At 39.0% G+C, this 14,949-nt stretch overlaps 1 protein-coding gene across 2 annotated transcripts in view; it reads left to right on the forward strand.

The window, feature by feature from the left end:
• The window catches only part of CDH13 (cadherin 13), a 442,394-nt gene that overhangs the window by 176,146 nt on the left and 251,299 nt on the right, over nucleotides 1-14,949 (forward strand). For both annotated transcript variants that reach the window (XM_066194692.1, XM_066194693.1), the window contains exon 4: nucleotides 8,446-8,562. In XM_066194692.1, coding sequence (XP_066050789.1) covers nucleotides 8,446-8,562 — 117 coding nt within the window. The remainder of the gene's footprint in view (nucleotides 1-8,445; nucleotides 8,563-14,949) is intronic.

Consider the following 14,949-nt stretch of genomic DNA (forward strand, 5'->3'; position numbering starts at 1 on the left):
TAACACGGGGCATGTTTAGGTCTTGTGTTCTCACCTTTGAAAAACGCACAGCAGAAGCCCAGCAGCGCTCAGGTGATAATGAAAAGCTGTTCACAAGGCACTCCAGCACTGTCTCTTTATTGTGCCACACAACACAGTTAAGCTGCTGCTGTCGGGCAGTTGCTGCCTGTTAATTTGTGTTGAAGAGCAAAACTACAGCCCAAATTGTGAAGTGGATGAATACACTGTGATTTCAGCTTTCTGGACTCAGTTAATGTCCATTAATTAATTTGTTCCGAGCGTAGCTGGCCCAAGCAGTGAAGTGGATTAATGCACTAACATTTCTCCTCTCGACCAAGTTTGAAATGCAGCCTGGTGACTGAGGAGCTGTGCTGGAGCCTGGATCTAAGTGGGCATTTTGTCTTCATCACAGACCACAGCTTCATTTGTCAGCCTGGCAGCTCCTGGATGGGAAACTCAGGAATGCAGCTCTGGAGAGCACCCTGCATGCATAGTCAGGCCTGATAGAATATCCCAGATTTTATTGTCAGCTAAACTTAATGCAGCCCTGCTCTGAAGCCTTGGGCGAAATTATTTTTTTTCCTAGGAGTTGGTAGAGCAGGAAAGGAGGGAAGAAGTCGTGTGGGCACATGACTGTAATATTGTAAGAGAGTGTTGTTAGGGTGGACATGATATATAGAGTGATACGATAAATTTTTTTTAAGTATTTTTATTATAGTTGTATGATATTTTTCATCTAGTCTTTATAAACTTTAAAGGTAACTTTTAATTAGTTAAAAGTTTTTATAAATATTTTATTAATTAATTAAAATATTTTACTTATTTATTAAATCTATTTACTCAAATATTTTACATATTTTTACTAATTTTTATAAAATAAACATTTTATTATTATAAATATACTTATTTTTTACTTTTAAAATTAATTATTATATTTTAAAACTTTTTATTTAAAAAATACCTTTATATGAAAACATACAAATTACTTATTAGTTATACTAATAAATACTGTACTAAATATGCTATACTAATAAATACTATACTCTACTAAATATATGCTATATAAAAAACCCCTAATTTTTCACTTTATTCTTACAAGAGACTACCAGTTCTAATGGAAATTATTGAAAGTCCCTCATGGTTAAACTCACCTTGACTGCTCCAACTAGAAACAGACTTCTCTGACTCTTAACAAATGTGGTCTTTTTTCGGTTTTTCAGCATAAGGTAAATGGAAATTTGTCCATAACTGGGTCTCCTCTATGTGATTATTTGTGGGCCTGACATTTTGGAGTCTGAAAGATTTTTAGCCTGCTAGCAGCTGCTAACTTTTTCCCAAGGAAATAATTCTCAAGAAAGTTTCTTCTCAAATCAATTTTGGCAAACAACTCTCCTTTCTCAAAACAACCTTTCTCCAGGTGGTGTTGTGCTGTTTCTCTGATTTAACCCATGGCATTAGAGAGGTGTCGTTCCTATTCACCAACCATGTTAAGTCTGTAGCAGAACACTTTATAAAAGATAGTAAGAATTAGAAAATAAAGCCCTTTTTCTACACTCTTTGCCTTCTGAAATATGTGGAGTCTTTCTTTCGTGTCCTACAGCGACAATTATTGCTGTGCAAAGAGCAGGGTTCATCTGAAGGTGCCCAGCTGATGCACCCGCACAGGTCAAGTGACCAAAACGTGCAGGGGAAGAAATGTGTCTTGTGTGTCCATTCAGACAGGGGTCTGGGACTGCAGCTGCCCTATCACTGAGCAGCACACCTGGCTTTAACACACTGTTTTTGCTGTGGGGTATCATGGAATTGCTTTAGTGCAGCACTGTTACAATGCAGTGAATTCCAGAGCACTTAAGCCCAGAATAAGGGTACAAAATGTGTTTTCTGCACACACAGCTGGCTGCCCTGCAGCAAGACACAGAAAGCTAGTTTTCCAACGTGGAACAACTTCTGCTATGAATAATATTTATTTTACATAAGAAATAAACTTTCTTTATTAGAATTTGGCCTTATATCCCAGAAGGGAAATGTGGAACTGCTTGTTCATTGTTGTTTTTGTAATTCCACATTAGGGGTTGTCATCTGTGTGCTACTGATCTGCAGATTTTGTACCTTCATGTAGGTTATTGCCCCACCAAAATTTCTCCTTTATCTCATTTATCATGCCTTAGAACTGAAATTTGTATCATGTGTGTTCTTTCTCCTTTTTGAGTGTTGAAAGGAGCCTTGAATTTTGAGTTTCTCCAATATAAGCAGGGAAATGAGTCCACTCAGTGGAATATTGAGAGTAGGAAGTTAAGGCCTTGTGTCCGTGCTGTGAAATGTATTTTCCACGCGGCTTTGGTTAAGTCTCAAAAGAATCAGATTTTTGACAGATTTTAATTGCTTCAGATCTCCACCGTGTTTCTATTTTCAGTAGCAATTTGGTGTCATACCCAAAAGCAGATGATTTCATTAAATGAAAGAAAAAACAAACCAATCCCTCTTATTTTCAATGTAAATTTTTACTACAGGGCACTTCTCTCAAGGCTTTAATGCCTAGGCAAAGGCATCAAAAATGCTTTTCTTATTTCAGTTACATTTATTTGAGGTGCTGAAGGTTTTGGGACATCTTAAGGAATTTTTCATTTCTCCTGGAGTGCTGTAAAAGCAGCCTGGTTCTGTTTGCTTTGCTACAAGTGTAAACACAGGGATGGAGAAAAGAGTATTTTTACCCGTGATAAGTGATGTGTTACTGATCTATCCTGGTCAAAACAGAGGCATAAGGTCAGCCATTGTCTTTCTCCTCAAGCCTGTATTTCAGTTGTGTTTGACAGATGAGGCAGTCAGAGCATATTTGGTTGTTTGTGTATAAGGGACACCTCATTATATTTAATGAGCAGTGTTGAACAAATATGAGATTTCCAGTAAGAGGGGGTGATTCACATATGCTTCAAAATGAGAATAGCATTCTCTAAATGATGACAAAAAAAAAAAAAAGCCTGAAACGTTAATTTGAATGAAGAGTGTATCATTCTCAGTACAGGTAACTCCCATGGCTAAAGCAAAGTCAATGGTACTTTGTTTGTTTTCATCTTAGAAAAACTTTTCCCTGTCACAGAATAAGGCAGGTGTGTAGATAAATAAAATTATATTTCAATAGAAGCAGGACTTCTCCATCACAAAAGCTAATGCAGGGTGATAATTGAATAAATTATTTCACAAAGTAAAAATACAGATTTGTCTCCACCACAGTTTTGTCACTTATGTGTCCAAACCACTCCAGAATATATCAGCATTGAAATGGTTCTGATTTACATGTGACCAAATGGTTTCAACAGGAATAACTTTTTTCACCTATGTTTTGACTCCTCTAAAGATAACAGGAGCCTCCATCCTATAAAAACACCTCTGTCCCAGGCAGATGGAGGTCCCAGGAGCAAAGCTGAGGCTGAGATTAATCTCTGCAGTTAATGAATATATCAGAAATTGGGCGGTGTGAGCCTCTGCCTCTCCACCTATGGAACAATTATAGGAGTAGGAACACCCAGAGTAATTAAATCAAGTTTCATCAGCAATTTCCATTACCCAGCTGTTGTATCTGACCACACATCACCAGCTTGGAAGTTTTTTTCTCTGAAATACCCAGTTCCCCTTAGCCAGCCGCATCTCAGCTGGGTTTGTTCTTCCCAAGTGCACAAAGTGATTTTTAGGGTGACATTTACGGACACTGAGGACAGACTACTTTTGAGCAGATGTTTGTGTGAATGCCATTGACCTTTACATTCCTTAAATTTATTCCTTGAGTTCATTATTTGATTAAACAGTTGTTCATTACCTTAAAGTTCCAGCACATTTCTTAGATTGTTTTATATTACTACTAATATGAGAAAATGTTTTTCTGGTTTAGGCTTATATTTTAGAAATAATTACCTTCAATACTGCTGATGATAACAATAGTCTGATGAGAGAAATAACATACATAAAGGAATTAAATATCACAGCATGATTTAAAATTTCAACTGAGAATTATATAAAAATTATTTCTTGAGTACACCTGCAAAAGAGTTCTAGATTTTCAGCATTTTTGTGATGTTATTTTGTAGGAAGACCAATAATTACCACACCCCATTCCCTATTTCAGATGAACTTTGCTTGCAACAAGCATCCAATTAATTTTACTCTTCGTATTTAGGGCTGACCCCATTTTATACCCTCAACCTTACTATAAAAGGCCAACTGAATGACAAGAAACTCAAGCACTTTTCTGGTCACCACAGTGGATTACAGATTGCCACTCCATTGGTGTTTCCAACCCTTATTGTGACAAATCGATATCAGAATTCAGCCACCTTATTCCCATGACAAGCTCTAATGAAATTTTCTTTGCCAAGAGTAATGGTTTGTGCTGCTGGAGAGTGACCAGGACATTCATTCAAATATTCAAAAACTGCGAGAAGGCCTGGTAAAAAGAAAGAAAAACAAAACAAAGAGGAGAGTTCTTGAAGGATGTAGGGAAACTGCAAGTTGCATGGCGTTGTAGTTTGGGCAGACTGACATCTCTCAGTTCAAGTTTAGCCAAAATGCTGGAAAAAAATGAGGAGGCCGTGTTTGGTGCTTTTTTATTTGCAACAGGAAATCAAAATTTATTGCCAGTGAATCAGCTAAGCTATGGTTGAGCTGATTCCAGGTCTGGAAGGGGAAATTAGGAAAGTCAAAAAGAGGGCGTAAAAGTTGGTTATGAAATGGTGGCAGTGAAAGAATAGTTGGATTCTGATCATAAACCACTGACCATGAAAAGTATATTTCACTCACCATGTGAAATACATCGATCACAGATATTATAGTGAAATCACAGAAATTACAGTGAAGCAGTAAAAATAACAAACCTGATACGATTTCTCTCCTACCATTTCTGTTTAAAAAACACACCAAAAACAATCAAAAAGATTGAATTTTTTGTTTTGGTGCACTTTCTTTTAGGTAGGCATGTATTCATGATATTATATATTTTTAAAATTTTGCCTATGAATGGGTATCTCTGGTCAGGCACTTTCATGTTCCTGTATTTCATATGAGGCAGCACATGTGGGAGAAGCAGATGTGACCACAACCAGCGCCTCTCTGGGTGCTGGTGGGACACACCCACCTGAGAGAGGCCATTCCAGCGCCTCCTGGCACAAAAATACTCCTTTGGAGTTGTAGCCAGTGTAGTTTTGATCAGCTGGTTTCAGCAAGGGTGATGGAGAACTCCTGTGTGGGGTTCACCCATGGCAAGGTCCAAAAGACCACTCCTGTGACAATGCCAGCCTGATCTTTTAAGAAAGCTTGGAGCAAAATTGCCAACTCTATCTGGATTAATTTTACATCCCTTGTGAGTTGCTTCTCCAAGAAATTAATAGGTGAATCCAGTAAAAATTATTATATATACAATACATCCATCCACGAATGAGAGTTATCAGTGCCTTGGCTGTTGAGTCAGGTTAGGTGCACCTGTAATGTCACTTTCCATGGCTTCTGCTTTTACACTGACTGAGGATCAAACCTGCAGCTGCAGCTGCTTGGCACTAAGCAAAATGTTTTTTCCTTTTTCTTAGTTCCTTAGAAATGTGGAAATCACGAGAACCACAAACAGCAGTGGATTATTCAATGTGTTGGTGAAGTACTCTTGACCTTTTCCTCTCCTCTGCTCACCTGCATTCCCTAGTGGTGCTTTTGGCCACTCATTTAATCAGTCATTGCTGTTAGCCACCAGGGGATGATAAGAAAAAGTCCTCATGAAGAAATCACTATTTAGAAAAACACTGTGAGATTTTAAGAATATGAAGCACTTTCAGAGAAGTACTTACATTTCTGTGCCTAATCTGCAGAACTTCCTTCACTGTGAAACAGAATAATTGTGTTAGAAAGAAAAGACAATTCTATTTTTTTTCTGAAGTTCTGCTTAGAAATCTGGACTTGAAGGCCTTAAGTCTTACCTACTGCTTTCGTTTAGATCTTCACTTCCTTATATTAATGACTCACTGGATATAACTTGGATTTTTCTTCCATTTGAATTTGAGAACCTTTGGGAAAGTGTAAGGATAGGCTGTCAAGGGAAATTGATGAGCTAACTGCTTGTGGGTCTGTGGCTACCAAAATTGTGAGACCCAGATGTTGAACAATCTGGAAATTGCTCCTTCATTTCAAACTCACACAGAAGGGAATGTGACACATTCAAGGTCATGTTGGACGGGACTCTGAGAAAAGTGTTCTGGTGGAAGATGTCCCTGCTTATTGCAGGTGGGACCAGATGGTCTGTAAAGGTCCCTTTGAAACCTTTCACCCATGACACAAAGATGAGCAAATCTGGATGTCTTTTTCATTTGCAAAGGCCTGGGAGTTCTGCCCTACATGTCCCTGAGCTGAAGGAAAACCAGGACAGTAGAAGGATTGAAAGGTGTGATCAGGTAAATGCTGTGCTGCTGAGCTAAAGAGCTGGAGTTTCCTTGTGGACATCCTGGGAGTCACTGCTGCTCCTCAGGATCATCTCAGGCACGTGTCAGCCCATCTGTGCTTACAGTGTAAGTGATTTTGAGAGCTTTACTGCTCTGTGCAATTTGCCTTTGGACGGGATTCGGCTTTTTTCGTTTGACACTTCAACTGTTTTTATCTTGAACTTTCTCATGAATTTTTATTAAGGAAAACTCTCTCGGGAGAGGAGTTGAAAGACAAAACCGGGGACCCGAGTGGCCTTCAGACTGAAAGATTAGAGAGAAATGGCAAAGCCTTTGGGAGAGCTGGGAACTCTACCAGGGGCAGCCTCAAAAAGTTATGAAAATTGGCAACATTGCGAGAAGGGATTCTCTGCAAGGTTCCCACTGCTTTTTTGACTTTATCATCACTAAAGCAAACTGATGAAAACTTGAGTTTTTCCCTTGCTCCTGTTTGTTGTCAAATTTGAGAAACGATGCTAAAGCCAGTAGAGGTGGAGCAGAGTTTTGTGGTGAGAGGCTCTTTAGACAGGAGGCATTGCCACAGAGGGAGGCAGAAGCAGCCTGTGGAGACCTTGGCTGATGGATCCAGATTGTGCCACCAAGAAAATTCATTCAGCTTTGAAGTTTTATAAAAATGCAGTCTAGGGCTGGAGCTTTCATTGTGCAATGAAGAATCAGGTATTAAAACGACAACATGGATTCCAGAACTGACTGCAAACTTAGGGGTTTGGAGTTTCTGCATGGAGAGAGTAAAGTGTTATCTTGTGGGATATAATTGCCTTATTGGAATGAGACATTTAATTCAGCCAAGGATTTTTTTTATAAAACTGTCAGGACAACCTGAATGGGAAGTAGTGAGTGAAATATTTTTCAGTTTCACAGCTCCTAATGCACTACAAAACTAGACTTTTTTGTTGTTAAGTTTTTGGTTGGTTTGTTTTGTTTTATTTCATTTGTTTGGGGGTGTTTGCTTGTTTTGTGGGGCTTTTTTTTCTTCTAAAAAAGGTCATGGATCAAGGGAGAGCTCTGGGAGATGGGGAGAGGCTTTTTTTGACCTTGGTGGTGACTGTGCTTGGAGAAGAGAGTTGCAGAGACTGCAGGAGGAAGCAAAGGAAGGAGAGTGGTCTCTGGGAAGCTGCAGCCCCTGCAGGGAGAGCACTGAGCAGATCGGAGAGCAGAAGGGAAGAGAAAGCACAGGTGTGGTGGGCAGAGTTTTCCAGGGGCCAGAGGCCACTGTGGGGAGCTCACTGTAGCTCATGAAGTGCTGAGCTGCCTGAAGTTCAGAATTAAAGAAATGCTCCAGATAACGCAGCAGAAAAAGAAGTCTTCTATATGAACCACTTTTATTTTTGCTCTTTCTGAGAGCATAGCATGAAGATTTCTCGAAGAGAAAGCAAACCCCAACACCAACAACCCGCTAGCTCATATTTTGACTTACACCTGGGGTTTGGTGTCTAATTTGAAGTTACAAGCTTTAGGTGTTATTGAGAGTTCATTACCTCAGACTGTGTTTGCAAATTCACTCTGTTCTGTTTGATTGAAAGCCTGGACTGAGAAGTGACTGAGTACAGATGATGTCTATCATCATCTGTATCTTTAGAGATATCATTTTGTATCTTTAGAGAAAATTCTCTAAAGACATTTGAAGTGTGGCTTCTTATTGGTCTCGTGAAACTATTTGAGGTAAACCAGACCTTGCTAAAAGTTTATGATTTAAGCAGTTAACAGGTTAGGATTATAAACACACCTGCTAAGGTTTATAACTTGCTTATTTGAGTACAAAATGAATATGGGCTGTCTACTGCCACTGAAAGAAGTTCAGTAACCTGAAAGATTAAATATGTGCTTTGATAAGTCATCACTAATTGCTGGAAAATGTATAATACTCGACTTAGAACCTGGTGGTTCATGGTAATTTTGCCTAAAGATGCAGGGAATGGGAGCAATAACAGAATATCTGGAAGTTTTTCTAAATGGTCTTTTTCTTTTTTAGGAAATCTTAAAGCTAGAAGGCAACCTTGGAATTCCAAGGCAAAAAAGGGCTATTTTGGCAACTCCAATATTAATTCCTGAAAATCAAAGACCTCCGTTCCCCAGATTAGTTGGCAAGGTAAGTCAACAAAATTGGATCAAATTTTGATATTAATAACTGATCTATTACACCTATAGTTTTACAGTGCCTATCACATTGGTAGCAAGATTCCAGATTCCTTCTTACCCTCTTACATCCCTTCTGCTTGTGAACAGTGAATTTTTTGGATCTTAGGCAGCCTGAATCTCTCTTGTCAACACTGAATTTTTGGATCTCAGGCAGCCTGAGTCTCTCTGTAGAAGTTCCTTCATTAAGATTTTTTTGGGGGGAGTTAAGGGTGGGAGTTCTGGTAGCTGAGGCTCCTCAGGCACAAGGAGACAAACCAGGCCTGTTGGTACTGCAATGTTTTCCTGGCATCTTGTCATCCTGATTTGTTCCCCGTTCCTGGAGTGCTACTCGGGGATCACAGGAGCCATGGAGGATGTACAAAGACAGAAATGTGAGAACATCTGGCAGGCTGTTTCTCAAAGGCCCTGAGAAGCCTGTCCTCAACTAATATTTAAATTATAGGAGAACTGCAAATGATCAGCCCTTTTAAATACTTGGAGCTGTCATAATTTTTACAATCTTTTATGGGTTTTTTTTTTCAGCATAGCTCTAATTTAGGTACCCAGATGATTAATTTGGCTGGACTATATTGCAAACAGAAAGAGAGAGAGAGGGGAGACAAAAAATTTTAGAGATATTTAAAATAATGGAGTGACGTATTCTAGGTCAACTGTGGTAACTTGCAACTGAATGTTGAACAAAGCATAGATAAAAGGTTTTGGAGTCTCGGACACTGATTGTATGGAAGAAATTCAGTAAAATCTGATGCTGAAGAGAAAAGCAGTTATTTCAGGTCTTTTTGACTTGTCACAGATCTTCATAATATAGGCTGTGAGGTCTTGCTAACCACAAGGAATGTCTATACTAAGAGTATTGATTCCTGTACCTGTTTCAGATCCTGCACAAACTGAAGAAAAATTGTTCATCTCTCCCCCTTAAATATAGATATTTATCGTCAACTTTCCATAGCTTCATGAATTTCAGAAAATTCACTTGGTTGCCCACTCCTGTAAGGTGTGACGAATGCGTTTATGTCCTCCTCCAAAATATTTTGGGGGTCATATTCAGAAGCCTCACAGGGCATCACATGGATAGAGGGATCACATCTCGTGCTGGGCATTGGTTTTTCCTGAACCTCCCTCAGCTTTGCCACATCTGCTGTGCTGCAATCCCTGCAGAAGGACACTGCAGGTTAGCTGTGGTTTCTGTGCTGTTTGGGGGAAGAGGCAAAACATCCAGAGAACGAGTAATTTGCCTGTTATGACAGAATTTCAAACCTGAGAAGGAAGGTGAAGCTTTCCTGACTGCATGGAATGGATGACAGTGATAATTTCAGACGTGGCTTGTTCTATGTGGTACCACCACGTGATCCTGTCTGGATGTTCATGTTGAAATCAGGTTTCCAGTGTGTTATTTTTCCTTTCTTTATTACTTTCCCTTCCTTTCCCCTGATTTAGCAAATTGCCAGTGTGGTTTATTAACCTGTCCTGACTTCCTCTTGCTTTCCACCCCATGCTGTGTTGGCTGGAACTGCACAAGGTTGTTTGGAAGTGATTGCAGCAGCCAACAGGTGAAATGCTGATTAGCACTTCGTGGGGAGCAGGGCAGATGTGTGGAAAAAGGGAGAACAATTAATTGAGTTTTATTTCACAGTTAGGAAACAATGTCATAAAGGAAAAAAAAATAGGAATTTTAGAGGACTTCCTTCATGAAGTTTTGTTATATATATATACCAGGAAGGAGATACTGCACTGGACAAGTGAAAGCAAACTAAGTTTACAAATTAAAAATTTTGTTCAAATTAATTACAAAAATTTCAATTAGTGTTTAGCTTAACAAGGAAGTACATGTGTCAAGCCTGTTCCCTGTGCTGTTACTGGCTTTCCAGCATCCCCACTCAGGAACTGGATTATTGCCTTGCCATTTCCACACCCTTCACTAGGGTAGCTCTTAATTAAATAACTGTCCTAGACCTGCTGTGCTTGTAGGTGGAGAAGTCTCACCTTTTAGCAGGATTTAAGATTTTGTATATCATGCTTGGTGCCTGAGGGAGAGCACTGAGATGAAAACATTTTAATACAATCTTGGTAATGTGGGCCTTGGTGACCAGATGGCCCAGACTGCAACCCTTGACTGTTATTGATGTGTTTTGTTTAGCTCTTGCTGATATAGCACTGGGATGTGATATTCAATTTTTAGTCTCTCTCCATATGTTACTTTTCCGGTTTATTTGTCCACATGAAGTCAAATGAAGCACAGAACAGTGGGGTGCAGGATTACTTTGTACTTCCACTGGCAGGTTATTCTCCACTACACCATGGAAATGTTTTCTGAGACTGAGAGTGGTGGCTCTGTGAATCTACAAAACAATCTTTTGACACCCTTTACCTGATGATGGTGCTTTTAGAAGTTTAATCCTCACACTAATGCAGGCCCCAAAGAGCACAAAGGGAATTGTGGAGATGCTCATCAAGTCCCAGCTCTTTTTCCACACAGCAGAAGAGAAGAACACCTGCAAAGTGAGACTGTGCTTATCCAGGCTCAGAGGATTTGCTCTTCGTGTTATTGACAGGCAAATGGTGACTCAAGGATTCTGTTCTTCAGTTTGAAGGAATTGTCCTGCGTAAGAATGAGTATTGCAATTGTTGGCGTGTAAAATCTGGAAACTGTGAGTGGCCTGGTGGAAATTGGCAGGACGTCTCATGCTCAGTGAAGGGCAGAACACAGAGAGAGGTACACAGGAGCCTTGCAGGAAATCACTGAATAAATCAAAACCAAAACTTTATTTTTTCCCCATAAGAATTTTTTTTTTTTTTAAATTTATCTGTTTTGTCTTTTGGAAGGGGGGGTGGGGGTCGATCAGCTATTTTGGATCAGAAACTTTCTACACGTCCTGCCTCTGATCTGGCTGTTAGCTGCAGTAACATGGCAGGACTGACCCCAGCAAAAGCTCAAGACTAGAACTGGTCCAGGCTTGCGAACAGGATAAAAATCTTTAAGATCTATGAGGAAGTAGGTTTTTGTTTGTTTTTTTTCCTCCTCTGAAATGTGAATTTAAGGCAAAGAGCAAATCCATCTTGTCTGCTAAAGCAGCAGTAGAAAATCACTCGAAGAAGGGAGGAAGCTGAAGAAGACTGGATGTAAAAAGCTGCTGGAAGCTGCTAGTTTTGAGTGGCTATCTTAGTGCAACTATTTATATACAATAAATCACATGCTTCGCAGAGGAGAATTGCCGTGGATTAAAGAAGCAGCTGTAAAAAAATGTCAAACCTCAGGCAAAAAATTGAAGTGTCAAAACAGATGATCATGATCTCTCAAGCCTGGGAAGAGAACCTAGAGAGAAGGTTTATAGGTTAGAAAAGACATGAGAAAGACAAGAGAGGAGCAACAGTGAAATAAAAGCTGAATTAAGAAGTTTTTTGGTACCACTGGAAAACTAAGCAGAAAATGAGAGGGAGTCTAAGGAGAAGTGGAGGAGGAGAGGACCTGGCAAGGATGGGTGTCCGAGCCTGGAGGATTATGGTGCTTGCTCACAGAGAGGAGAATTATGTGCAGAAACCTCAAAACCTTTCCAACACCACGAGAGAGATCTGTGTGACTGCTTATCAGCTACTTAGTTGGGAAAGGTCTGAATCCCAATTATTGGCCCAAATCTTTGTTTCAGCTACTGAAAATGATGTGGAGGCAAAAGAATGTATTTCTCATGATGGAACTAGACATGGGGCCTACAGGAAAAACCGACTGGATTTTTAAAAATGAATTTTTTAATACGCAATTGCTCATTTTTAAATCATCACCATGTCAAATGCAATGGTTGTGCAGTGCCAGACTGCGGTCAGAAAACAGGAAATGGTCATCACCAAGAATTTTGACTTGTCCAGAAGACAAGAATATTTTGGTGACAGCTGAAGAAGTGGGTGAGGAACTTTTTCAGAGAGAAGATGGAATTAGAGAGACACCAGGAATTCTGATCCCTTGAATAAGTTTGATGGCATGTAAGGAGAGCATTCTGTTACAGTATATCTACATTTCCATGTGGGAAAGGCAACTCCACAGCTGAGGATAGAGAAACAAGAAGCAAACAAGGTAGAAAAGTGTACAGGTGGAAAAGGGTGTTATTTATGAATAGCACTTAGGCAATAAATAAAGCTCTTTGAAATCCATCAAGAAACAAAGATTGGGTTTAGAGAAAAAAATCAAGTTATGGTCCAGGCACGGTTAGGTTTGGCAGAAATATATATGAGCTCAATTTGCTCGGCCTAGCAAAAGCATTTTCTGTAAATTCAGATGATTTAAGTGAAAGGAATACACTGGTAATAACTAATGGATCTAAAATTTGGCATAAGATTAAAAGAAAAGTTTCTGGTACCCAGAGAAGAGGAATTAATTTCCAACAGCAGTGCTGAGGAGGGAACACAAAATTTGATAAATATGTGATCACAGTTGCATGGTACAGCTGCTTCTGATCCCGACAGAACAGACACCTCGAGTTTTCCTGCTACTCTGGTGTTCCTGAAAATGTGCCAAACCCTGCTGAGCTGGGCCTCAATGGGTGGCTGGAGGTGTCAGAGTTTACCATCTGATTAAATTCATGGCTTGCATGGAGGAATGGCACACTCCTGACCTTCAGGGGGAAAAAAAAATACCAACCTACCTCTGCAATGAAAGAAATGAAAGGAGCAGCACTCCATTAAATTAAAGGGCTTTCATTGCCAGTACAGGAATTATTGAGCTACAGCATATTAATTCTCATTAAAGGATATGTATTTGATGTCCTAACAAACTATTAAGTGAAAACAGCACTTCAGATTTGTCTCTTTTTCTGAGAGGTGTCTCTTCAGCCCTCCCCTTTTTGAGAGTACTGACATTCACATAAACAATGCCAACAGAACACATTTGTTTTCTTTCAGCTGATAGAATTCTATTGGAAAAATTTGTTAAAATACACCTGTTTACTTAAGACTTTCAGAAGAATCACACATGAGTTGCAAATGCCTTGGAAAACTGGAAAACAATAACTTACCATTTTTTTTCAGTGTTTGGTGTTGCTAATAAGAGGAAAAGTATTTTTAAACATTTGGGGAATATTTTCTAATCTAGTTACTATGGTTACAAGTTTGTTGGAGATAAAGTGGTTACATGGCAATGATGGAATTGAATTTTCTGAACAATATTGATATATCCAGTACCTAATTTCCTGCTTCATAATAAATCATGTTAATGATCTGAAGGAAAGCAGCAAACAGAAGAGATTTTCTGCTCTAAAGCTGTTCAGCAAAGTATGCTGCAGTTTAACTGCCACACTGCTTGTGCTAACTTTGATTTCACAAGTTGATAATTTTAAACTGTGTTGCAAATTAAGGTAGAGGTGAGAAAGAAGTCTGTCCCTGCCAGTAAATTGCCTATGGAAGGTAACTAAGATGAAATAAAACCCTGGCAAGTAATTTTTCATTGGCACACTAACTTAATTGTAGGCTCAAGTTTAAAATATTTGGATTATTTTCAGACATAACAGCTATTTCATTGAATGAATAGGGATGGAGAATAAGAATTCCCATTCCCTAACTCCATTCCCTGTGGTTTTCATGAAACCAGACTGAATGTTTTGTTAGCTTTCATCTTTACCGTCTGCCAAAATGATCCTATATACTGAGCTGACTGATGGGAATATGTTGTTGTCCACCTTGACTTTCTGTCTTGTTTTAATTCAGTTGTTTGGAATACCCACCCTATCTGTCCAGCTTCTAGAATCTATGTTCATGTTGAATGTGTAGTTTTGAGCAAAAATTTGGTCTCTGCATTCCTTAGCAGGGCCAAATTCTAAACTTAACAAGATGTAGAGCCTGATTCTGTAATCTCAGATTGGTAAAACAGGATATTTGGATCCAGGATTTCTGTTTGCTTAGTCCCTTTAATTTGTAAAGTTTCTTCCTACAAATCTACTTAGAGTAACACTTTATCTTAAGTGGGATGAGAGATGCAACAGACTTATTTAGCTTTATTTAGCAGAGTGCTGTGTTAATATGTTACCAGTAAAAACATAAAAACTTCCTAATATCAAAGTCAAGGGAAAGGACACAACCACAGAGCTTCCTTTAAATCAATTAAGATATTTATTTGATTGCTGTGAACTGATTCATGCTGCTTCAGACATGATTGTTTTCCTGTTCCATTCCAAATAATTCCACTGGTTTCTTGTTATACAGTCAATTGTTAGCAAGTTTATAATGCAATACAAAGCAATATCTAAATGAATGACATTTTAGGAACAAAATTAACTTGTCCCTGCCAATTTACAAACTAGATACTGTCATACTGTCAACCTTGGTGCTTTCATTAATGAAAGACTTTAATAAA

This window comes from Chamaea fasciata, unplaced genomic scaffold (genome assembly GCF_029207755.1).
Source record: "Chamaea fasciata isolate MVZ Bird 193981 ecotype frontalis unplaced genomic scaffold, bChaFas1.0.hap1 SCAF_12, whole genome shotgun sequence".
Lineage (NCBI taxonomy): Eukaryota > Metazoa > Chordata > Aves > Passeriformes > Sylviidae > Chamaea > Chamaea fasciata.